This window comes from Chrysemys picta, chromosome 2 (genome assembly GCF_011386835.1).
Source record: "Chrysemys picta bellii isolate R12L10 chromosome 2, ASM1138683v2, whole genome shotgun sequence".
Classification (NCBI taxonomy): Eukaryota; Metazoa; Chordata; order Testudines; family Emydidae; genus Chrysemys; species Chrysemys picta.
This window is the reverse complement of record NC_088792.1, coordinates 38,864,669-38,891,345: the sequence shown is the minus strand read 5'-3', so window position 1 is coordinate 38,891,345 and position 26,677 is coordinate 38,864,669. Positions and strand designations below refer to the sequence as shown.

The 26,677-nt window shown below is 42.4% G+C and overlaps 1 protein-coding gene across 20 annotated transcripts in view; it reads left to right on the top strand.

The window, feature by feature from the left end:
* Positions 1 to 26,677, top strand: part of MLLT10 (MLLT10 histone lysine methyltransferase DOT1L cofactor) — a 231,308-nt gene that overhangs the window by 86,489 nt on the left and 118,142 nt on the right. For 8 of the 20 annotated variants that reach the window (XR_010598233.1, XM_065582967.1, XM_065582970.1 and 5 more), the window contains one exon: positions 16,086 to 16,179. The exons of 3 other annotated variants lie outside the window; for them this stretch is intronic. Coding sequence is in view for 13 of the 17 variants with exons in the window: in XM_065582967.1 (XP_065439039.1) it covers positions 16,086 to 16,179 (94 nt within the window). In the remaining 4 variants the exon portion in view is untranslated. Of the gene's footprint in view, positions 1 to 4,614; positions 14,906 to 16,085; positions 16,180 to 18,528; positions 18,625 to 26,677 lie in introns of those variants that run through there. 9 more of the 20 variants (XR_010598232.1, XM_005302764.5, XM_005302763.4 and 6 more) reach the window with 3 other exon arrangements.

The following is a 26,677-nucleotide window of genomic DNA, read 5'->3' as shown; positions in this document are numbered from 1 at the left end:
GTGCTGATCAGCTCGCCACGCTGGCCAAATAGGAAATGAAATTCAAAAGTTCCCAGGGCTTTTCCTGTCTACCTGGCCAGTGCATCTGAGTTGAGAGTGCTGTCCAGAGCGGTCACAATGGAGCACTCTGGGATAGCTCTCAGATCCCAATACCGTCGAATTGCGTCCACACTACCCCAAATTCGACCCAGTGAGGTCAATTTTAGCGCTAAATCCCTCGTCGGGGAGGAGTACAGAAATTGATTTTAAGAGCCGTTTAAGTCGACAAAACAGGCTTGGTCGTGTGGATGGGTGCGGGGTTAAATCGATCTAACGCTGCTAAATTTGACCTAAACTCATAGTGTAGGCCAGGGCTAAGTGACAACACTCCATTCGCTGGGCATCTACACTCCAGCACTATGGAGGAAATGGCACAGATCTCATTCATACAAGCAGTGATCGGTACCAGCTACATCACAGAATTTCTCTCTTTCCCCCTCCAGAATCCAGAATTTCTCTCTCTTTTCCCTGTCCCTCTTCAGGGACCCTTCTCATGAGAGGATGAGAGTCAAGAAGTAGACTCCCCATTCCATCTTGGAGTGACAGAACCAGTACCATTTCAACATGAGGAAAAGGGATTTTACTTGAAATAATTCTCATCTCCCCCATGAAAGCAGAATGGTTTTCAGATGGTTGAATGTTTTCATCCGATGATTAATGTTCAGGATGATCATCCTGACCGTAACAATTCCCTCACTGAACAAGGGTTCACATCTTTCAATTTGGAGGATGTCTACCTTGACATAGACATCCATCTGTTACACAAAATATTCCTGAGAGTCACTGTAGGGCAATACAGAATGTTCCCCTTCGGCCTTGCACTAAGGGTATTCACAAAGGGAATATTGGCAGCGACAGCCTGCTTTTGCCGCTAAGGCTCATTGGTTTTTCCCTACCTCAGCAACTGGTTACTGGTGGGAAATCTTGTGAGGAGGTACAGATAGCAACTTTCTGCATTCATTGGGACTTCAGCTAAACGCAGAAAAGTCCATTTTAGTTCCCACACAGACTGTACATTTTATTTAGGCAACCCTGGATTCTGTCAGTGTCAAAGCTTACCTGCCTCAGCATAGCTTCCAATCTGTAAATTACCTTGTCTACTAGCTTTAACTGAGTCCATACATGTCAGTTCACACCTGTTTCATCCTTCTAGGTCACATGGCTTTGTGTACTTACGTGATACCCTTCATAAGACTTTGCCTTCTGTGTCTGCAGGCTTGGTTATGGCTAGGCTATGTGCTGAGCGAGCAAACAGTCTGAACAAATTAGTTTTGATTCCCTCTCCCCCTTCTGAGTACCAGCTTCTCTCATGGTGGGAGGGACGCCTTTCATCCTCCTCCACTTACTAAGAGACTGATCACAGATGATTCCTTAATAGGGTGGCAAGGCCATCTGGATGAACATGTAATACAAAGTACATGGACTCCCCAAGAATCACAATTGCACATAAATCTTCTGGAGTTACTATTCATTCAAACTCCGCAGGTCCGAATCATGCCTTACAACCTCGTAACGGTGTTCTACTTCAACAAACAAGGGGGAACAAGGTCTTCCCCTCTTTGTATAGAAGTGGTCAATCTTTGGAACTGGTATATTCATCACCAGATCACCCTCTTGGCAGTGCATCTTCCAGAATACACAAGAAGTTAGCAGACCGCCTCAGTAGGCACTTCTCCAGGGACCACGAATGGGAGCTACAAGATTCGGTGGTTCAGAACATTTTGACAATGGGGATCCCCCTCTTATACTCTCTCTTCATCTCAGGAGAACAAACAGTGCCCAATCTACTGTTCTGGGTGGCTCAAGGTCAGGGCTCCAAAGGAGACGAGTTTCTAGTTATATGCTTAAGACAAATAACGTGCCTTCCCACCCATTCCATTCTGACCTTGGGTCCTGAGAAAGATCAAGCAAGCAGGAGTGTTGATGATCCTGATTGCTTTCAGGTGGCCCAGACATTTTGTTTCCCAATATTCCCCAGGTGTCAGCATGTCCATGCATCTGTATCCGACTGTTCCTGGCTCTATTAACCTAGGACAAAGGCAAGATCAAGCATCCCAATCCGGCATCCCTCCACCTAACAGCATGTCATTTGAATGAGCGAGTAACCTAGAAAGACATGCTTAGAAGTGGTTCAATCCATCCTTTACAACAGTAGGAAGGAGTCCACAAGAAAGTACAACATGGCAAAATGGAAAACGTTTTCAATCTGTGTCACCATTATTGGATAACACCAGTGGATTCCCACATCCCTGTCATCTTGGAATCGCTCCTATCCTTAAAAACTTCAGGTCTGTGGGTGCACTTAGGAGCTATCAGCACTTGTCACCCTCTGGTTGACAACCACTCTATCTTCACCCATCCTCTGACCGTATGTTTTCTAATGGACATTGTTAGACGTTTTCCCTGATGCTGAACTCTACCTGGACTTGGGATTTCAGTCTATTCCTGTCAGCATGAAGGAAGACTCTGTTTGAATCCATAGCACACCTGTTGATGAAGGTTGCTTTTCTGTTGGCCATCATGTCAGCCAAAAGAGTAGGTGAGCTGGGGGCCCTTATGGCTGATCTACCTTACATGGTCTTCCATAGGGATAAAGTCTTCCTGATATTATACTCAAAATACACCCCGAGGTGATCTTAGAATTCCATCTAAATCACACTATTCACTTATTTGTCTTCTTCCCAAGGTCGTATGCCACCAGTGAGAATAGAAACCTTCACTCTGTATGTGTCTGTTGAGGCATGGCATTCTACATGCAGAGGACTAAATCCTTTAGGAAATCACCTATTTGTTGTTTGTATTCTTTGCACAATATATGAGAGAAGAAGCAATCTTGTCCCAAAGACTATTCAGATGGATTTCAGGTTGCATCCTGCTCTGTTACAAGCAGATAGGGACCTTTCCTCCGCAAGGGATCAGAGCCCACTTGACTAGAGCACAGGCTGCATCACTAGCCTCACTCCAAGAGGTTGTTCTGGAAATCTGTAAAGCGGCACAATGTGTGATTCTGTTCAGGCTTTCATGAGACATTATGCCCTAAGCATTATGCAGGTATCTACTGCTGACTCATCCTTCGGCAGAGGTGGTACAGCAGGGGTCCTTGCACCCTCCTTCTCAATGAATACGGCTTGTGAATCACTCCCAGTGGAGTACACATAAGGAACAACACTTGAAGAAGAAAGGTAGGTTATTTACCTTCCAGTAACTGGGATTTTTCAAGATGTGTGGTCCTTATCTGTATTCCATTACTTGCCCACTTTCCCCTCTGCAGCAGAGCCTTATACTAGGTTATTCATAGTAGAAAGGTACCGGAGAAAGAATTTGTACACACCACACCTTATGCCGTTGGTTTGGAATGTGAGGAGAGATGAAGGGGCACAGGCATGAACCAACAGTCAGGACTAGCAAATTTCTCCTAGTCTCAAGTGCATGGAGAACGTGTGCACCCCCACTGGAATAAAGATAGGGACCATACATCTTGAAGAGCCAGTTACTGGAATGTAAATAATCTTTCTTTTCCACTTCCAGTTTAGCTTATTGAAGCTTTACTTTGAGCAGTCTCAACTATCAAAGGATAACTTGTATATACAGTTTATTCAAAACCGCAACAAATTATGAAACATTTTCTCGAGTTTATATATTGTGTATATAAATTCTTGCTGCATCTATTCTGCTGTAGCATATTGTCTAGATGCAAATTCTCTGGTTTTGTCCTCTTTCTTTAAGCAGTGCAGCATTATGTTTCAGCATTCATCATTTGTTTGTGTGTGCCAGTCCACAGTGCAATTGCAATATTTTGCCAAATCTGTGAAATGTTATTTAACTAGCCTAAGATGAATTACACTTTTTTCTCAGTCCAGTCAAGCTCATTTTTCATATGTATCTTATTTTTCATGGTGAACAGTCAATTTCAAGTTTTCTTTGAGCATGAAAATAATCCTTAAGGCTTGCTCCTGAAAACTTTTATACATGAGTAACTTCAACCATGCACATAGTCCCATTAACTCAATGGGATTACTTGCATGCCTTCAGTTTCTCATGTGGATAAGTGTTTGCAGGACAAGAACCTTAGTTATATTTTGTACTTCCAGTTCCTTTATCATTCATTGTTCCTCTTCTTCCCTCCTCCTCCCTCCCCACCCCCCGAAGCCCAATTTATAAAATGAATGCCAGGAAACAACATATTTCTATGTAAAAAATGTGTTCATGCCTTTCCTAATCCTGGTGCTTTTTAGTATTCCGTGATTAGATATGTAAACAGATATGTGAAGTAGCATGATACTTAATCAAAGGGGCTGGAATTATGTTCTTGGTCAACTCCAGGTTCTACTGGTGTTGGGGGGACACATAACTTTTGTAAAATGGAGGGAATATGAAATAATACAGGGTAAATAAAGAGAGATAAAGCTAGTTTTGTGATTTCTGGGCTAATAAAAAGGAAGGTTGAAAAGAAAAATTGGGGTTTGTATAGCTTTGTTCCTTGAGTGTTTGCACATGTCCATTCCACTTTAGGTGTTTGCGCACTAGTGCACTGGAGCCAGAGAACTTCTTCCGATAGTTGTACCCACTGGGGCAGCGCATCTACCCTCTATGCTCTGGTGCTGCTAGCTGAGAGTCTAAAGGGCATAGTTGCCCCAACTCTCCTCAGTTCCTTCTCACCGCCCAGGGTTGGTAGTTGGAGCGTGAGTGAGTGCTTCTCTGTCCTTACCTTTCTCCTGTAGATCTTGTCTAAAGATATATTTTCCTGTATATAGTTCTTTAGCTTAGTTAAATTAGTTAGTTTGTAGTAGTACCCTATAAAAAGTTTCCTTTATACTCATTTTTTGTTCGTTTTTGTTTTTTTCTCAAGCTTTGGCTTGGTACGGGGGCATGCTGAAATGCCTGGCTTTCAAATGCTGTTCTGGTTGTAAGTCCATGCCAGTCAGCAGGCTGCACTCCAGCTGTTCAAAGTGCACAGGGGAGCGTCAAATTATGCATAAGTGCCCTATTTGCAGAGTGTTTAAGACTCAAATGAAGAAGCTGAGGGAGGTCCAACTTCAACACATCTTAATGGAGCATTGTGTCCTCACTTGGTGCATACCCATTCAGTACATGGGGTTTTGGACTTGACTCCTTTCCAGAGTGTGCTGCTTGACTCAGCGGCTTCCCTGTATTGAAGGGAGCAAGAGAGAAGACACCACTCTGTCCCTGGTACCATGTAAGCACCAGGAGAATTCTAGCACCTGTATTTCCTTGGCCAGAAGAAGTCTTCCTGTTTGTGGGCTAAGTCTCCTTGGAACTCTCACAGAAGGAAGTTGAGTTCTGATGGTAGAGCAGTCATAGTGCGGTGGTACCATTGAAACTGATTCCATTGCCTAGACCTTCAACAGCATTGACTTCCTCCTTGGTGTGTGGCAGAGATGTTTGTGACCATCAGAGACCTTCTTTGTCTGTCAATACGGGACTTACCGCTGATGCAGGATGAGACTGCAGACTATTCCAGGCATGCAGACGCCAACTCCAGGATCTACCTTGATACCTATATATAAGCACTGTCGATATCGAATCTGGCATCAGCACTGTCTGGTTTTGGTGCATTGGAATTTTGGACCAAAGACATGGCCATAGGAAAGCCCTGTATGCTACAACTGATACTGCCCATGTCTCCTCAGTCTCGTAACTGGCTTCTCTACCTGGTACTGCACCTCTTTGGCATTCTGATGCCAATTCATTGTCTGACTTTGAAGTGGTTTCTACAGGTTGGATTTCTATTTCAGAACGTCACGAGGTTCACCCTGTTCTTCATTGCATAGATCAAGATCTGAATACCATGATCGTTACAGTAGCTGGTCAAGAGACAGATTGCCATGGGGCTAGGCTCCAGTACCTTATCAAATGCAGCAGTGGCTCTTTTGAAATCTCTGAGGACTTCCTTTTGATTCCAGGGCTTCTTTTCCATGTTACCATGCTGCGAGATCCCCACAGAGATACAATTCCCAGTACTGATATCGGTACCCAGCAATCTGTGGAAGTTATTCAACTTGCTTCACATCCTCTGATGGAGGAGGTCTCATTACCACCAGAGCAGATACACACTGGTTCCTCTGCTCAATACTGCCTCCTGTTCTCTGGATGAGGCTATTGTGCCAGAGTTGTATCTCCAGTTGCAGATGACTACAAAACCTATCAGGGTCTATTGAAGATGGTGGCCAGTGCCCTGGGAATGCAGGTTGAACTAGTCCAGGATTACCCTGACAAGCTAGAGGGCATTTTGTATTTCACAAGTCCTTCGGAGAGCAGCTTTGCCTATTGATATGTCTATATTAGAGCCCTGGAAAATCCTTTGGCAGAGTCCTGCTTTTCTGACTCTTACGATTAAAGGAATTGAGAAAAGCTACATCATGTGGTGGCAGTGATTGAAAAGGCCAGAAAAGGGCAGTTTCAATCAACTCCCAAAGTTAAGGATGCAAAGAAATTAGATTTATTTAGGGGATAGGTTTATTCATACTCAGGTTTACAGTTCAGGATTGTGACCCATTAGACTTTGTTGCCCTATTATGATTATTCAGTATGGGACTCAATGTACAAATTTACTGACAAGCTGCCAGATATGATGAATGAGTTCAAGGCTCTTTGAAATGAATCTGGTTGCTTGTACATCTTTGCAGGCTGCACTGGATGAGACCGATTGGGCTGCTTGTGTCATGGCAACAATGGTGATCATGTGTCATGCTTCCTGGCTTCAGTCATCAGGTTTACCTTCTGAAGTTTGGCAGACGATTGAGGGCTTGTCCATCAAGGGCTCCAACTTTTTCTCCGAGAAAGACAGATGAAGCTCTGCATTCTCTTAAGGATTCAAGGGTGACCTTGAAATCCTTTAGCATTTACACTCCAGCCCCAAGAAGAAAGCAGTTCTATCCTCAGACCCAACAGAGGTACTCTTTCTACCCGACTAAGCAGTCAGATCAATCCAGGAGTTGACAAAGGTCTCAGAAAAAGAGATTATTTCCTTCACCTCCATCTTCTGCTACCTCCAACCATCAGACTTCTTCCAACTTGTCTACTTGATTCCTTGACCGCAAATCACTCTATTTGATCTCCCCTCCCTTTGGCAGCCACTTGTCCCACTTCCTAAGGTCTTGGTCCCACATTAGAACCCACTTGTCTGTTGTAAGCACGATGGAACTGAGATAAACCCTGCAATTCACTTCTGTTCCCCCATCACTTTTCAGGGTCCACTCTCACAAAACTGTAACTAGTCCAAGAGGTGCAGTCTTTATTGCAGTTGGGCCCATAGAATAAGTGCCTCTTCAGCATCAGGGAAACTGATTCTCTTCTGGCTATTTTCTCATTCAAAAATCCAAGGAAAGCTTAAGACCTATTTTAAACCAGCAAAATCTCAACAATTACATAAAGAAGATAACATTTTGTAATCCAAGCTTCTATTATCCCTTTCCTACCTCGCAACAACTTGTTCGCTGCCCTCGACGTAAAGGATGCATGTTTCCATATGACGTTACACCAGAGTCAGGAAGTTTCTAAGATTTGTTTTAGTAGCTGTTCATTATCAGTTCACGGTCTCCCTCTTTAGGCTGTCCTCAGGACCCTGAGTATTCACAACATGTGTGGCGGTGGTGGCAGCACACATCAAAAAGGCAGGATTTCACGTGTACTGGTATCTGGATGATTGGTTAGGCCAGGGTCAGTCCAGACAGCAAGTGAAGGGCAGTATTGAGAAGATGCCTTCCCTCTTAAAGGTGTTGGGCCTGATAATCAACGATGAAAAGTCAGTTTTCCTCCCTGTAGAAAGAATTGAATTTATAGGGATGGCTCTCAATTTGACATCAGCAAAGGCATACTTATGTATCTGAAATCAGGCCAGATTTCAAGCAATTTTTGACCTGTGCTCACAGTTCAAGGTGTATTTCAGTATAACTGTAAGGAATTGCCTGAAACTTTTGTGCCACATAGTAGCTTGCACGTACATGACTCAGTATGCCAGACTTGACTTCTGGGTCATGCAAAACAAAGGTGGTTGAAATCTGTCTACCATCCCTCTTGCAATCCACTGGATATGCTGACACATATCTGCAGCTATCTTGTCTTCCTGACACTGGTGGATGGTCTTTGACAATGTATGCACTGGAGTTCCCTTTGTTCTAACATTTTCCTCCATGACCTTAGTCACAGATGTGTCAGGTACCTCTTTGCCAAGAAACATTCTGGTCGTCCTGCATCCAGAATGGCATTTATCTGAAGGCTTTTCACTTCCCCAGATCTGAGAACTGTTTAGCTGACAATTTCATCAGATCATTCAGCAGAGATCATGAATGGTTTCTCAGGCCTGATTCACAAAGTGAATCAAAATTTTTGATTTACAAAAATTCACAAATTTTTCAGGTTTGGGGAATGCCAGAAGTGAGCCTGTTTACCACACAACAGAACAGGAAGTGTCACCAGTTTTGTTCAAGAGGAGGTCTTAGTCCATGGTCCATGATGGATGCTTTTCTATTATCATGGCAGGGGAAGTTTCTCTATGCTTTTCCTCCCATACCTTTGGTGCCCAGGGTACTGGGCAAACTCAGACAAGTTCATGCTGTTTTGATTTTTGATAGTGACAGCCTGGCCTCATCAGCACTGGTTCTCTGACCTTTTGAACCTCTCTACTTGAGGTGCAATAACTCTTCCATAAGTTCCATAACTCTTTCACTTAATTTTGCAGGACAGCGATCATGCTTTGCATCCCAGCCCTCTCAGCCTACACCTGACGGCTTGGATTCTCAGTAGGTAGCTGCTTGAGAAGCAGTCTGTTTTGCTGTGTTGCAGAATGTTCTTTTAAATAGCAGAAAGTTCTGCACCAGATTCACTTACTTCCTGGAATGGAGTAGGTTTTCATTGTTACCCCAGCAGAAGGGTGTAAGCCATTATTTTCAGTTTATTTTGGATTGGGTACTCCACCTGAAAGGAACAGGTCTTTCGGTCAGTTCCATGAGAGTGCATTTAGCTGCCATCTGTGCATTCCAGCCTCACGTAGATAGGTGGAAAAAATCAACCTCCCATTTGACTATTTGGTGCTGAAAAGGTTTGGATAGACTTCCCTCCTCTTAGAGATCCAATACCATCCTAGGATTTAAATTTGATTCTTTCGTTGTTAATATGGGGTCCCTTTGAAACTATAACTACATATGCCATCTTTGCTCTCTTGATGAAGATGGCATTCTTAGTAGCTATTGCTTCGGCCAGGAGAGCTGTGAAGCATCAGGTTTTTATGGATGACCCTCCTTATGCTGTCTTTGACAGAGACAAAGTGGGTTTACATCCATACTCCAAATTTCTTACCAACGTGGCTTCCAATTTTCACATAAATAAGACTATACTCTTGCCAACCTTCTTTCTGAAACCCCACCCTCACAAAGATGCAGATAAAGTTCATTCTTTGGCTGTCCTCAGAATGTTGGCATTTTATCTAGACAGGACTAACGAGTTGCGATCATGTCTGTAACTATTTGTCTCGGTTGCTGATAGAATGAAGAAGCCTGTTATCTCTGAGGATATTTTACTGAATTTCCTCCTACATTGTTATGCTATGCTATGATATTGCTAAAGTTCTACTACCCCAAAGAGTTTTAGCAGACTCTACAAGGGCTCAAGCTGCTTCAGCATTTTTCCTGAGTCATGTTCCGACATTTTTAGGGATGCCATCAGGTCTTCTTTTCATATGTTCATTGCCCTTTATGCCATCTTCCATGCCTCTGGAGACGATGCTAAATTTGGGAGAATAGTGCTATAGTCTTTTGTTTCGATAGACTTTGATACTTGTCCCAATTTGGGACTGTTTGTGAGTAATGTGAAGTGGAATGGACATGCAGTCACTTGAAGAAGAAAAAAGAATTGCATACCTGCTTACTATTGTTCTTCAAGATGTGTTGCACATGTCTGTTGCATGCTCAACCATCTCCTCTCTACATCGAAGTTTCTTCAAATATTGGCTTTCGGTGTGAAGGAACTGAAGGGGATGAGGATGGCTCTGCTCCTTTTACACTCTTGACTGGCAGCATGAGAGTGCGAAGGGCGCATGCGCCTCCCTGTGGTACTATTATGGGGAAAAAAAATTCTCCTGGCACTGGTGCACAGGTGCTTGAAGTGGAATGGACACATGCAACACATCTCAAACAACAGTTCCAGTACAGATATGTAACTGTTTTTTATCAAAAACTTGAACCAACATGGAAGTATATTTGTTTCAAACTTAAATTAGTCAAGCCTGACTAAAAGACATACTGTCTTGAGTACTTTGGTGTACACATTTGTGTATGTTTAAAAAAAAAAATCAAGCTAGACTACATCCCTAATATTAATAGAAAATATTTTGATTTTTTTTAATGTGATGAAATGTGTGAAGTATTTGTTTAAATCCAAACATTTCCTTGCAGCATTTGTAACCAAAACATTGCATTATTGTGCTAATGAGAAAGAAACTGAAAATGAAACTAAATCTATTTTCAGTGTCCAAATTGATTGCTGTACAGAAAATAAATCAACAATGCAAATGGTGAAAAGCAAATTTGTTTTTTATAACTTTGAGTAGTGTCCCTGTGGGTGCGCCACTATAGGGGTGCTTGCGTTCCTGCACTGATGATCAGAGGACTTCAGTAGCAGTGTCTGTTAGGCCCACATATGTGCTCTCTCTCTTCGTGCTCCACCATGAGGCTAGCTAGCGTGCGTGGGCTAACCCCCCTCAGTTCCTTCTCAACTGCCCCTGGCTAGACAGAGCTCTTTGCAGTCCCTTAAGATCATTACTTTTGCTTTACATTTCTATAACTAAGTTAGTGTCCTAGTACTTACTTGTAAGTTTTAGTTTCCCCCTTCATTTTTTTCAGTGAAAATTAGACTTTGTTTCCTGCTTTTTCTCACTGGGGACCCTTCCCCCCCAACCAAGTATGCCCAGTTCACCGGGCTTCAAGAAGTGCCTCTCCTGCAAAGAGACTATCCCAGTTGCAGACAAGCAGCTCCAGTGCATACACTGCCTCCGGGAAGGCCACATTCCACAAAAATGTGGTCTCTGCCAGAAACTCAAGCCCAGGTCTCTTAAGGAAAATGAGCTGAGGCACAAGATTAACTTCATGGAGACGGATCTCTGGACCCACGCCAAGAGTCACCTGGCAGACCTGAGTCTTTCCCACAGCCCATAACATCCAAAGGCTGTGGGTTGAAGAAACCAGCTGATGACCCCTCTCATAAGTCATCGAAAAAGAGAGTGGGAAGTCCCCACAGTGAGCTGCAAGCTGGCTGCAAACTATCTCCGGTGCCCTTGGTACCATCGGCACTGAGTCAATCCCAGCCTGGTATGCAAAGTTCATGAAGATCTATAGCAGCAAGTGCTGTTGATGAGTCTACAGACCCGATGGACATAGGCACTGAGTCAATGGCACCAAGGGACAAGTATAGGAGTAAGCACTCCTCTAAGAAGATATTGCCAATATTTGATACTCCATTGGCACTGTCATGGATGCCTCATCAGCATCAGAGCAGTTGGTGTGGGCAATATCTCCATCCTCCCTGGTATTGCCAGTGGCATCAAGTTGATTGGTACCGCCGGAATTCTGTCACTCAAGATACCTCTACATATCTGATGTACCAGAGTCTCCTCGGTACAGGGATCTCTGCCCCGAGTATCTGTATGGCACAGGAGTCTTCCCTGCTGCCCTGCCACGTTCCCCCACTCTCAAGTGTGTACTTGGACAGCAAAGTAGAGGAGGCAATATTGCAATACTTCTCCCAGGCTCCCTATGGTGCCCAATACCAACAAGGCTCTTGAGCATAGCCTCAGATGGCCCCACCACCATCACCTTGGTATGGTCAACCATGGGCACCACTACCGCCTCAGTGGCCATACTGGGACTCTTGGGCTCCATATTGCTCTCATGCCTCTCGGGTTTCTAGCCTTACCAGAGAACCCTTGAGATGCACCCCTTTGGCCTCGGCATCCGGAACTTTGGAACCTCCAAAAGAAATTGTGGCGGAACGGGAGGATGACATTGCGGAAGAGGTGACCCCAAGGACCATATCCTTCTCTTCCTGCCCAGATGAGGCTGTTATACCTCCTCCACCATCTCTGGCTGATGACTTTTGCCTTTTCCAGGACCTAGCGAAGAGAGTGGCAGACATTCTTAAGATATTGTTAGAAGTAGTCAAGGACACCCACCACAAACTCCTTGACATACTCCATTCATCCTTGTCCTCAAAAATTGCCCTCCCTATTAATGATCTCTCCTGGACCCTGCAAACCAAATGACAGACCCCAGCATCAGTAGCACCTACCTGCAAGCCGGCGGATAAAAAAATGTTATGTCCCAACAAGGGAGACAGAATTCCTCCTCTTCCACCTTCCACACAACCCTGTTGTGGTGGATTCTGTTAATTCCCGTGGCCATCAACACCAGATGAGGAAAGAGTACTCCTTTTTCCACCCCTCCTTTTGAGAGGAAAGAGTACTCCTTGGCCATGCCACAGTTTCGAATAGCCAATTACCAAGCCCTAATGGTGAAATACAGCTATGTAAACTGTTGGAAACTGAACTATTTTATTGAACAGCTGCCTGAGTCACACCGCAACCAATTTAAAGCGATTATTCAAGAGGGACAGTTAGTGGCCAAGATAGCACTATAATCTGCCTTCGATGCAGCTGACAGAATGGGCAGGTCCATCTCCACTGCAGTGATTATGAAACGTACGTTGTGGCTACCTCTGTCAAACTTCCCAAAAGAAGTTCAGTCAACAATTGAAGACCTTCCCTTTGAAGGCATTAAGCTCTTCGTGGAGAAGATGGACACCTTTCTGCACACACTAAAGGATTCTAGGACCATCCTCTGCTCAGTGGGTATCTACACACCAGGACAAAAGAGGAAATTTAGTCCGCAGCCACATCATAACCATGCGCCTCCCAATACCTGACCCAGCGTTACTACGAGCCACAGAGAGAGAAAACTATGTTCCTGAGGCGTAAACCATCTGGCCCACAATTTTCCATGTCCCAGCCATACACTTTTAAGCACCAGTTTTGATGTGTTGATTGAGGCGTTTATAGACCACTCCTCCCAACTACTACAGCTGACCGCCACTATCTACCAATTTGGCTTCTGTCTGGCGACATTCTGCAGCCCCTGGGAATGCATATCGAACCGATGGGTCTTGGAGATTGTTTGCAATGGGTACTCCTTACCTCCTTACCCTCTCCACAACACCCTTCCCTGTCCCTCTTCAGGGACCCTTCTCAATGAACATAAGATCATATGAATGGCCATACTGGGTCAGACCAAAGGTCCATCTAGCCCAGTATCCTGTCTTCTGACAGTGGCCAATGCCAGGTCTTTAGAAGGAATGAACAGAACAGGTAATCAGCAAGTGATCCATCCCCTGTTGCCCATTCCCAGCTTCCGGCAACAGAGAGAGAGAGAGACCATCCCTGCCCCTCCTGGCTAATAGCCATTGATGGACCTATCCTTTATGAACCTATCTAGTTCTTTTTTGAACCCTGTTAGTATCTTGGCCTTCACAACATTCTCTGACAAAGAGTTCTACAGGTTGACTGTGCATTATGTAAAGAAATACTTACTTTTTTCAGTCACCCAGTTTTGTGAGATCCCTTTGTAACTCTTCGCAGTCTGTTTTGGACTTAACTATCTTGAGTAGTTTTATATCATCTGCAAATTTTGCCACCTCACTGTTTACTCCTTTTTCCAGATCATTTATGAGTATGTTGAACAGCACTGGTCCCAGTACAGATCCCAGGAGGACATCACTATTTACTTCTCTCCATTCTGAATATTAATAATTTATTCCTACTCTTTGTTTCCTATCTTTTAATCAGTTACTGATCCAGGAGAGGACCTTCCATCTTATCCCATGACAATTTACTTTGCTTAAGAGCCTTTGGTGAGGGATCTTGTTAAAGGCTTTCTGAAAATCTGAGTACACTATAGCTATTGTATCACCCTTGTCTACATGCTTCTTGACCCCCTCAAAGAATTCTAGTGAATTGGTGAGGCACAATTTCCCTTTTCAAAAACCATGTTGACTCTTCCCGAACACATTATGTTCATATATGTGTCTGATAATTCTGTTCTTTACTATAGTTTCAACCAATTTGCCTGGTGCTGAAGTTAGGCTTACTAGCCTGTGATTGCCAGGATTACTTCTTGAGCCTTTTAAAAAAAAATTGGCATCACATTAGCTAACTTCCAGTTATCTGGTACAGAAGCTGCTTTAAATGATTTACATACCACAGTTCTGCAGTTTTACATTTGAGTTCCTTCAGAACTCATGGGTGAATACCATCTGATCCTGGTGACTTATTACTGTTTAGTTTATCAATTTGTTCCAAAACCTCCTCTAATGACACCTCAATCTGGGACAGTTCCTCAGATTTGTCACCTAACTAGAATGGCTCAAGTTGGGGAATATCCCTCACATCCTCAGATGTGAAGACCGATACAAAGAATTCATGTAGTTTCTCCGCAATGGCCTTATCCCCCTTGAGTGCTCCTTTAACATTTTGATTATCCAGTGACCCACTGGTTGTTTAGCAGTGTTCCTGCTTCTGATGTACTTAAAAAAATTTAGCCGTTACTTTTTGAGCCTTTGGCTAGCCGTTTTTCAAGTTATTTTTGGCCTTCCTAATGACTATGTGGTAGAGAAGGAACTGAGCGGGGGTTAGCCCACGTGCACTGGCTGGCCTCATGGCGGGGCATGAGGAGATACAGCAGATGTGCGGGCCTAATGGACACTGCTGCTGAAGTTCTCCGATCTGCAGCATAGGGACACAAGCACACCTACAGTGGAGCACCCATAGGGGGACACATCTTGAAGAACCATCATTACTGAAAAAGTGAGTAACTTCTTATTCTACTGAATTATTGCTTTTGAAAATTCAATAGAACAAACTATTAATGCAGGCAAGGAAACTTTTGAGGGTTTTTAAAAAACATTCATCTGATACTGACCATTTTAAACCAATAAAATATGGCTTCATTTGTTATGGTACTTTCAGTTTTATTTAAAAATTCTTTAATCTTTATATTTTCTATTAATGCATTTCCACTGGTAGGTTAGAAGAGTAGCTTTTTGACATGTTCAGGACTTGAACAATTTCTACTGTTCTCTAAAGCATCGGTCTGTTGAAAACTATTTTTTGCTTAGATAAATGAATTTTTTGTGGCCAAGAGTTTGAAGGTAGATCTACACTTATGGCAGCGTGTAAAGTACAGACACTACTTGCCCAGCTAGCATGGGTATAAATGGCAGTATAGATGGGAAGGCACTGCTTAGGCAAGTAGAATGCCCTGTATGCCTGAACCTTAGGGCATATATCTTACATGGCTCTCTACATACCCAAACAGTGCCTCTCATATCTACACTGCTATATTTAGCAATGTTGTGTCCCTCTGTCTCCCCACTGCCAGTCTTTCCTTGCTGCAGTGAAAGACTGGTAGCGCAGAAAGGCTCTGGTAGCTCCCCCATATTGAAGCTTTTCACTGTGGTGGGGAAAGCCTCTGGCAGGGGGAAAGCAGTGGAGAAAACCTCTGGTAGCTGCTGCTGGAGCCTTTCCCTGCTGTTTTCCCCCTCTGGATCCTTTCAGTGCCTTGTGTAATTACACACAGCAGTGAGTGTGGATGCAGGCTGCCTTTCACTACCCCGTGTAGCTACGCGTACCCTACACACTGCCACAAGTGTAGACAAATGTGGACAAGTTCATTGTTAGGAACCTTAGTAAGTGGTCTGATTTTTTTAAACGTGTTCTGCAGCTAAGCGGATGCATTGTTGGACTGGTGCCTTATTTAGATGTCTAAATATGGATTTAGTAGTGTAGGGGAAGACTTAGCAAAGGTAAGTTAGGCACCAAATCGCACTGAGTCAGGGATAGTTGCATGTCCAACTCCTGTTTATGCCTTTTGGCAATCTCCCCACTAACTTTAGGCATCTATATATGAAAGTCTCTTCTAGAGATTTTGAGGTGATTTGGTATAAAATTACTTTTGATCTTGAATGTTATTTTTTTCCCCCCCCAGTGCACAGTTTGCAGGACTTCTTTGTGAAGAAGAGGGTAATGGTGCAGATAATGTCCAATACTGTGGCTACTGTAAATACCATTTTAGTAAGCTGGTAAGAATTTATTGAATTCAGTATATAAAATATGACACTAACTTGAATTTTTACTCAATGACTTTTGTTACTAATAGCAATTAAAATAGTATTGTATGTGGGTTAGGGTGTTGCTTATACAAGAAACTGAATAAAATTATACAAAATTATGTGGAAAATATTCTTGTTTTTTTCTTATGGTAATGATTTAATTTTGAGGGCAGAAATACTTCCTGAAAATGTATTATAGTGTTATGAACAAACGTTTGCTTTGGAATGTATTATCTCTGTCAGAGAAAAATAGGGAGCATGTTTAGACAATGACTTAAAAAAATGACATGTAATAGACTTGTATTGTTCAAAATGAGCTTCTGATTTCAGAGGCGCCGACTTTCCACTTCCCTGGGGGTGTTTGACTTCTGCTCCGTCCCAGTCTGTGACCCCGCTCTGCCCTGCCCCACCTCTTCTTGCCCCGGTTTCACCCCCAAGCGCGCCCCCTCCCCGTGCCTCCCCCTCTCTCCCAGTGCCACCTGCATGCTGCTGAACAGCTGATCGCGGCGGGCAGGAGGCAGTGGGAGGAAGGGGGCGGGGCGGATTGGCGGGACCTGCCAGTGGACGGGAGGCGCTGGGGGGAGGGAGAGGAGCTGATTGGTGGGGCTGCCACGGAGTTGGCACCTATGTCTGTTTGCATTAAGGTCCTGTAATGTTTCCTCTTCCTATTTGATTAGTTTGGCCACACTTACGTATTCTTCTGGAAGCATCTTAACAAATTTTTTCCTCTTGGCAAGCCATGTATTGGAGGATTTATCAGCCCACAAATTCTTCTTTCCTTCTTCTGTTATCCTTCTCCTAGCATTCTGCGTGTTGATCTATTACTCTACATTCAGCTGAGATCCTTGGCTAACTGTCTTTTTCTGAAGCACACCAGAAAGGGGATGCTTTAGGGCTTGATCCAGTGCTCTTTGAAGTCAGTGGAAAGACTCCCATTGACTTCAGTGGGCTTTGGATCAGACCCTGTGAGTTGAGTGGCTTGTACCTCTTCTGATGATCATCAGTTTGATAATCCTGAATATCTCTTCATATTAATGTATGTGTTCAGACTTGGAGGATTTACAGCTTTTATTTATTAAAATAGTATTAAAATCCTAAAGTGAAATTATGCCTTCTTACACCAGTGGCTGAATTTAAATGACTCAACTGATGTTTACACTAACACTGAACTTGTCTTCAGTGCTTCAGTGCAGACATGATTTAAGGATACTTAAATTAGTATTTCTTTTATATAAAAAATCCCCATATATTAAATATTATGTGGTGTGTGGCTTTCCACCAGAAGACTGAAATATAAACAGCAACTATAATAAATTGGCTAGAGAATCAGAGGGGTAGCCGTGTTAGTCTGAATTTGTAAAAAACAACAGAGGGTCCTGTGGCACCTTTAAGACTAACAGAAGTATTGGGAGCATAAGCTTTCGTGGGTAAGAACCTCACTTCTTCAGATACTTCTGTTAGTCTTAAAGGTGCCACAGGGCCCTCTGTTGCTTGGCTAGAGAATGTTGGTCATATGAAGCTTTCTGATGGACTGTTAGTGAGGTCCTGTCAATAATGGCTAGTAAATGCACAGTTTTTCCCCTTTATAGTAGTTGTAAGACACCTATGTAGTGAATTTCTGTTGTAACCTTGAGAACCTACGATGGTTAGATAAGCAGCATTGGGCGTAGTGTCTTTAAAATCCCTTAATTGTGGTGCAATCACTGAGAAATGCTTTGCCTGTTTTGTTGTGGAATTATGAAGTAAATTAATATATTAACTTGACATTCTTGTATCTTTTTTTTAAAAATAGTTTTTCAACTTCTGTTTCATAACTGATAAGATACTCCAGATTGGTATTTATTTGAATAATAAATCATGAAGCCAGAACCCCTCCTCCTCACAGTGCACTTGAGACATGCCTCAAGTATGCATTTTCCCCTGTGTCTTGTTTAAGTTAATGGCAGTGTCAGCACCAGGACGTACCATATTCTCACTTGAGCAAAATCTTTTTTGTTTTAAGTTACCAGAAGGTGAAAATATATCTAAGTGTAATTTAACATTGTTAAAAGGTGGTTATTGGCTCGTTTGTGGAAAGCATATTTGCAAATTGATAGGCTGCAAATGTCAATCTGAGGGTAGTTGACTTCTGGTATGTTTGGGATAGTTAACATTAACACTTCAAACAGCAGTGTCAGTTTTTGTCAGGCTCTGTTAAAAGCATTTTTTTTTGGTGTGGAGCAGTAAGGCATTTTTATCAAACTCAGTTGAAATGGATTGTTCCATAATTTATTTAAATGGTTCCTTTTTTACATACATAAATATATCTTCTCTTTTTAGAAAAAGAGCAAACGGGGATCTAATAGGTCATATGATCAAAGTTTAAGTGATTCTTCCTCTCACTCTCAGGATAAACATCATGAGAAGGAGAAAAAAGTAAGTGGATTTGTTGTTGCTAATTATGTGGCACATCTGCTTAATAGTAGCACCTTGTAAATATTTCATTTAGTTATGGCTAAAATATATGGAGAAGGTTTGCTTCTGAATGTAGAACATTGAGAGTAAATAATAAAGATGGTAAATTAGAGGTGATAAGAAGAACAGGAGTACTTATGGCACCTTAGAGACTAACAAATTTAGAGGTAATAGAACTTAAAGGGAAGCCTTCTATTTTGGTACATTTGTGTACCTAAAGGGAAGCCTTTCCCCCTTCTCTAAGGTTGGTATCTGGGATGTGAGAATAGACAAACTGTTGGGGAAGAGTTGCTTGTATGCAGTTGCCTTAATCTTTAATGAAAACAAAGAGGATTTTTTGTGACATCTTTGGGTTTTTTTTTACTACAAAAAAGGATAACCTTTTTTTAAAACATATCGGTAACCAGTCACATCTAGTGCGGTAATTAAATCTCCTTATTTTCTTTTTTTTCCCTTCATCATTGGAGAAACTGAGATTGAGGTTAGCGAGATTGCTTGCTTGTTGGCAGATTATTTTCAGAAGTACTGTAAAGCCCACTGTGATGGCAGAATGATATGTCACGTGGGAATTTTAATCTTTTTAAAAAAAATATAAAGAGCATGACTAACCTCTAATTTGTATCCTTGTTGACTTACTCTTCTTATACTTTGATTTTAGATAGTTTAGGGAAGAAGGTTGATTCTATATTGGTAAGTGAATGCTTGCAAATTTTTGGCTCACACTACCAAATTTACAATTGTGTAAGGTCATTTTGCTGTCTGAATGCTGTAGAACAAAATAGCAGATAATTGCATAATAATACTTGCATCCCTAGGGAGCAAAAAAGTGACAATTTACAGGTGCAAACCCTGTATTCCTAACTTTTTATTTTTTTAAAAATGAAATATTTAAAATTATTTTGTATGGGCATACTTGGTATTTCATATTTATTCAAAGGAGTGAAATAAGAATAAAACTGAGATATAATAAACAAACATGTTTATGTACATGTTTATGGTATTTAGAAACAACAGTTTTAATAGCAGAGAGAAGAAATTTGAATGAATAGTGTATAGGTCTTCCTTCAGAGAGTCAAATTTTGTGAATTTTTGTTTACAAGCACATATTCACCGTGGATGAATGTTGTGCCCCAGCATTTAATCTTTGGCTGTGCTTTGGGTGAATAGTTCCATAAACTATTTACCCTTTTACCTCACCTGGTAACTCTGCAGTGGCTTTGTTCGGATGTATTTGTCTCTCTAAATTAACTTTAAAGATTAAAAAATATATTATGCCAGAAAAGGATTTGATTGTGGCAAATTAGTCAGAAATCCTGTTAGAAAACAGCTTTGATGTCTACTGGCAACAATCGCTTTTGTAGGCTTTTGCAGTGGAGCTGTTATGGATAGCATAACATTCGGACAGGAGGTATTAGCACATCTTAATTATTTATTGGATGGAAACTCAAAAACAAAGTCTTAGAATAAATATAGACTACAAAATTATTTGTAAGTTGAAAGTTAATATTTGTCTTGCTATTAGCTGAAGTCAATAGTAATTTAATTGCTTTATTTTCTTGATTATTATATTGCAGTTTACAATTTCCCAGAATAGGTGCTGGTCAGTTTAGTCCAGTTGGAACGTCACAAAGATAGTTGACAACTGAAAAGTGCTACTTAATTTTTAAAATGTAAATCAAACTCTCCTGTAATTGTTAGGTGTGAACATGGGGCTGAGTTATGGCTGTTAAAACTTGAGCAGCATTGAAGAGTCTTGGGGGGAGTACTGGGAGGGGTATCTCTTACTACACCTGTTCAACAAGTATAGCCAGCACTTTCCCAGCACAGCTGCTCAACCGTTGCCATACCTCCCCCCTCTGCAGCTGCTAAGTCTACCAGTACCAATAAGTTCCTCTTTGTACTGTACTTCCCAGCTCTGAGAACTGAATTATGTTTGCCCCCTTTCTAGGTGCACTGGGAACAGGAGACAAGGGTTCCGTGAACCTGTTTGCCTTCAGCACACCCCAGAGGCAGAATTAAACCCACAATGTCTGTAAAACTAAACCAAGCAGTACTATTAATTTGATGAAGATATATACTTTTTTAGTATTTAAAAGGTTTCATATAGTATTGTGATGTTACAGTCTATATGGTTTTATAAAAATATGCTAACGAGTGAATATAATGTAACTGGAACATGCTTCATGCAAAAGGTCTCTTGTAAGGTATCATTACGAAGCTTATAATCTACTGAGTGTGATCATCCTATTTATATAAATGTACCACTCTTGTATCTGAAACTAGAAATATGAAATATAACTTTGAGGGCCTATTGTAATTATGTAAAGTGTGGGCCATTAATGGTGGTTTGGAATCTTGATGACTCCCATCAGCCAGGACAATTGTCTGCAGATAGGTGTGTTTTACCTGTAAGTCTTCCTGTATATGTGTGTGCTGACAAGTGGGCAATGAAGTCTTGCAGTGACATGTAATCATGTCACCTGAACTGGAATCCATCTTTAACCTGGTGTCTTTCCATTGAGAAGGGGTGAGGACGGGGACCCAGAGAGGGACAAAGGATTCCCACCTTATGCAAAAGCTATATAAAGGGGTGGAACAGAACAAAGGTGGAGCCATCATGAAGAATCCCCTAGCTACCACCTGAGCTGGAACAAGAGCTGTTCCAGGGGGAAGAATTGTGCCCAGGCCTGAAAGGTGTCCAGTCTGAGGAAAAAAACTTACTGAAGCATCTCTGAGGGTGAGATTATGGCTGTGGCTACACTCGAAACTGCAACTGTGGTCGCGTGCCAGGACTGGGAGCAGGGCCGGCTCCAGGCACCAGCTTGTCAAGCAGGTGCTTGGGGCGGCCGCTCCGGAGGGGGGCGGCACGTCCAGGTATTCGGCGGCAATTCGGCGGATGGTCCCTCACTCCGCCTCAGAGTGAAGGACCTCCCGTCGAATTGCTGCCGCAGATCACGATCACGGCTTTTTTTTGTTGTTGGCTGCTTGGGGCGGCCAAAACCCTGGAGCCGGCCCTGACTGGGAGAAAGCTCTCCCAGCACTGCAGGTACTCCACCTCCATGAGGGGATTAGCTTACAGTGATGGGAGCGCGGCTCCCGGTGCTGGGGCACTGTGTACACTGTCGTTTTACAGCGCTGTAACTTGCTGCCCTGAGCGAGAAAGTTGCAGCGCTGTAAAGTGCCAGTGTAGCCATAGCCTATTTATATTCAGTTTGATTAGACATAGATTTGTGCATTTTATTTTATTTTGCTTGGTGACTTACTTTGTTCTGTCTGTTACTACTTGGAACCACTTAAATCCTACTTTCTGTATTTAGTAAAATCACTTTTTACTTATTAATTAACTCAGAGTATGTATTAATATTTGGGGGAGCAAACAACTGTGCATATCTCTCTATCAGTGTTATAGAGGGCGAACAATTTATGAGTTTACCCTGTATAAGCTTTATGCAGGGTAAAACGGATTTATTTGGGTTTAGACCCCATTGGGAGTTGGGCATCTGAGTGTTAAAGACAGGAACACTTCTGTTACTGCTTTCAGGTAAACCTGCAGCTTTGGGGCAAGTAATTCAGACCCTGGGTCTTTGTTGGAGCAGATGGGAATGTCTGGCTCAGCAAGACAGGGTGCTGGAGTCCTGAGATGGCAGGGAAGGCAGGGGTAGAAGTAGTCTACCACATCGGGTGGCAGCTCTCAAGGGGGGGTTCTGTGATCTAACCCGTCACAAGTATATTATAGTTATTTCATACAGCAATCTTGATTTGTTTTACATATCACATATTCGCAAAGCACTCTTACAGTTAAGACCACAGATCAGAATAAAAAAGTTAGTTTACTACAGTTAATAACTTTTTCTCAGTTGTATTTTTTTTTACCTTTTAATAATTTGTATTATCAGAGGACAATCCTCTTAAAATTGTATCCCTACTTACATATAATGCAAATTCTTATCTTTACTGGGGATAATGTTACCGACCTCCTTTGTAAAGTGCTTTGAGACCGACTGATAAAAATTGCTATAATGAGAGCTAGGTATTATTATTTTATTATAATTACAGATCAGTAAGCCAAGTATAGTATGAAGGTTAGTTATTTTGTTCAAGTTGATTACCTTTTTCATGCGACACTCATCTGATATATTATGCAGATGTCAATCCATTGCTGCTTGTCTTGTCTTTATTTGACTTAGTTCTTATGGAGACTTGGGAAAATACAAATTAGTGCTATTTATGGGACGTGGTTCCAAAAGAAAAATGAATGGTCATGTAGCTTTGGATAGTTGAAAAGTGTTGAAATTGTAAGAAAAAGTCCTTTGGCTCTTTTTTTGTCGTGGGGAGGGGGAGGAAGGTAGGGGAAGAGAAGGGAGAATCTTAGCACTTAGGAAGAAATGTCTGTGTTGAAAATCTGCCCAACTGGATTGTAAAATGTACCACTGAGAGGCTAATGGCAGTAATGCTTCAAGAGGCCTATTTGATTGTAATGTTCTGTATCTAGGAGTGTGGTCTTGTTTATCCTGTATGCACTGTAGGTAGAAAAAATTTCTAATATTAGTTTTGCACAGTGGGTAAGTGATTGGTTAACTAGTTGAATGCTAATGGCCTTGAAGTGTGTGCTTATACTCTGAAAACTGACTCTTTAAAAATAGCATAGTGGTTTTCCATGTTTCATTTTTACAGGCTTCCATTGTGAACCCGCTTGGTTTTCAAGTAAAAAGATGTTATGTTTATATTTATTTCACCCCTGACTGTCAGACTAGATTGAGTTTTCATTGGTGACTCTCTAGCATTGCCAATAAGTAAAGATTCTTCCGCTGTAAATTAATTATTCTGCTGATATGTAAACCAGCATATAATTCAGTATTATTTTTGTAATGGTAATAGGGCTAAAAAATAGTTTTAACATGCAGAAAAAGCAAGGCCCAGATTCTATCTTCAGGTAAGCACATGCAACTCTTGCTGAAGCCTGAGAAAGATGGTCTCATTTTCACATAATCCTCTTTTTTTTTTTTTTACTCTCATGGCAGTTTGAATGTCAAACGGAGATTCAAACAAACTTGATTTTCTACATGCTGTTTTCTCAGGTTTCTTTTATTTTCACGTGTCGTCATATTTACTGAAGCTACCTGTGATATTGAGCCTTATTTGCTAGTTGCTTACAATGAGTGTTTATTTTTTGATGACATCAGAAAATAACTTTGGGACAGTAATATTTTCCCTAAAGACTTTTCTAATCCATCATTACACCTAAAATGTTGATAGAAAATATTACATTGCTTGCATTTCTCAGAACAATAATTGTCAAGGAACTATAGCTTCAAGAAATAAGATTAAAAATGGCCTAAAACCACAATTCATATAATATTCTGGCTGTCTGAGTAACAAGCCCAGACCAATTAGAATTTTTTTTTGGATAAAACTGTAAATTAAACTGAAGCTTTAAACGTTGTAGATGTAAGACTTCTTAATTTAAAAGATGTCAGCTATTTGTATCCTCCAAAGCGTAATGTTTCTCAGCGCATTTACTTATTTTTTAATAAAAGAGGCAGCGAAGGGTAGCTGAAAGACACCTTTTGTGCTTCCCCTGATCCTGGCTCAGCTAGGGGTTTCTCTAACTTTGCCCTGGCTAGAATTGTTCGTATGGTGTGTGTTTCATGCTGTTTCTTTTATGAGTGCCCTTATTACTTGATGTGTTTTGGGGAGGGCCATTCCCTGATTAATGCGGAATCCTGTTCTCCCAGGCACTAGGACCGCAGCGTCAGGCAGGGTGGGATGGGAGGAAGAGACTGATGTGCTGTGCAGAGCCAGGGAAAGAGGTCGGGTCCACTCTAGGTCCACTCTAATCCTGTTCCAGCAAATGGTCTTCATAGAAGCACAGCTTGATGCCATAGAAGCCAAAGCATCCCTGCCCCTAGCCAGATTCACAACTATCACAAACCTTATCTCAGAGGTATGAGCCTGCCTCCAAATACAGGCTCATACTGTCTTGCAGCTACTGGGACACATGGTAGCCACAACATTTGTGTTCCGACATGCAAGAATAGGGTCTGTCACACTCACTATGCACTGAAGCCATGAAACTATGAAACTGGTGCATACAACACAACATAAACATCTCAGCATGCTACCTACTCGATTGCCAGAATGCGACGGCGGACACACTCAGCAGGTACTTCTCCCAAGACCACTAATGGGAGATGAATGGCGAGATTCTGAGATCAATCTTTAGCCGGTGGGGTATTCCCATCATCGACTTGTTCGCCTCCCCAACGAACTGCAAATGCTCAAGGTTCTGTTTGTGAGCAGGATTGGGACTACTATTACTGGAGGATGCCATTCTCATCAAATGGGAGGCACAACTCATATGCATTTCCACCAATTCCACTGATATCATGCGTGATACATAAGATACTAACAGACAGGCCAAGGTTATCCTCATAGTCCCGACATGGCCCAGACAAGCATGGTACCCTTACCTGTTATGCATGGTGATATGCACTCCACGAGCTCTCCCTCATCGTCCAGATCTGCTGTCTCAGCACAACAGTGGCATTCTTCATCCGAACCTGGAGATATTCCACTTACAAGCATGGCTCCTGCATGGTTCCATCATGACGAACTAACCTGTTCGGAAAAAGTTAAACATGTTGTTAAACAGCAGGAACTTAACCACTCGTAATACTTTCAAAAATGGAAGAGGTTCTCTGCCTGGTGTCAAGAAAGATATTCGACGGGTGCTGCACTACTACTACCATTAATGCTGGAATACCTACTGGAGCTGAAGAGTTCTGGGTTTGCTATGAGCTCGATCAAAGTCCATGTTGCAGCCGTTTTCGCATTCCATCAAGAGATCGATGGAACCTCAACTTTTGCACACCCTACCACTAAGCGCTTCCTCAAGGGTCTCCTAAAAGTTTGCCCAGAAGTTCGGCGACCTATGCTGGCATGGGACCTCAACCTGGTGCTGAAATGCCTCACCAGTCCACCATTTGAACCATTAGCCACCAGCTCCTACCTATATTTATCTATGAAAGTGGCCTTTCTGGTCACTATTACTTCCGCCAGAAGGGTGAGCGAGATAGGGGTGCTCATAGCTGATCCTCCATATACACCATTCTTAATATATGGAGATATACCTATCTCATAGAGCTGGAAGGGACCCCAAAAGGTCATAGAGTCCAGCTCCCTGCCTTCACTAGGAGGACCAAGTACTGATTTTGCCTCAGATTCCTAAATGGTCCCCTCAAGGATTGAGCTCACAACCCTGGGTTTAGCAGGCCAATGCTCAAACCACTGAGCTATCTCTCTCAGCGTTTCATATGAACCTACCAATCCATCTCCCTGCGTTCTACCTTAAGCCTCATGGCACTCCAACAGAGGCTGCTCTGCACACATTAGACTTTAGGCGTGCACTAGCATTTTACCTTGAAAGGACCAAACCATTCCGGAAATCCCCATGACTTTTCATCTCTACTACTGAGCACTCGAAAGTAGACGCTATATCCACTCTGATTGTCTAAATGGATCTCCACCTGCATTCAAATGTGCTATCGTATCTGGAATACAGAACCAACCGAACATATTAGAGCACGTTCTACCAGATCTGTTTCAACCTCCATAGCGTTCATAAATAATATTCCAATATTGGAGATCTTTAAGGCAGCCATTTTGGGCCTCCGTCAGCACGTTTGCTGAGCAGTATGCAATCACTCATGACTCCAGGGCTGACACCATAGTGGGCCTCACAGTACTTGCCTCAGTGACTCAAACAAACCCGAAGTCCCCCCAGCCCTCTGAGAGGCACTACTCTATAGTCACCTGAAGTGGAGCACCCACAGGGACAGCACTCAAAGAAGAAGGGAAGGTTACTATCTTGTGCATTAACTGAGGTTCTTTGAGATGTGTCTCCCTGTGGGTGCTACACTACCCACCCTCCTCCCCCTACTTTGGAGTTTGCAGTAGGGACTTTGCGGTAGAAAAGGAACTGGAGGGCTTGGGTCGTGCGCATGCTACATGTGAC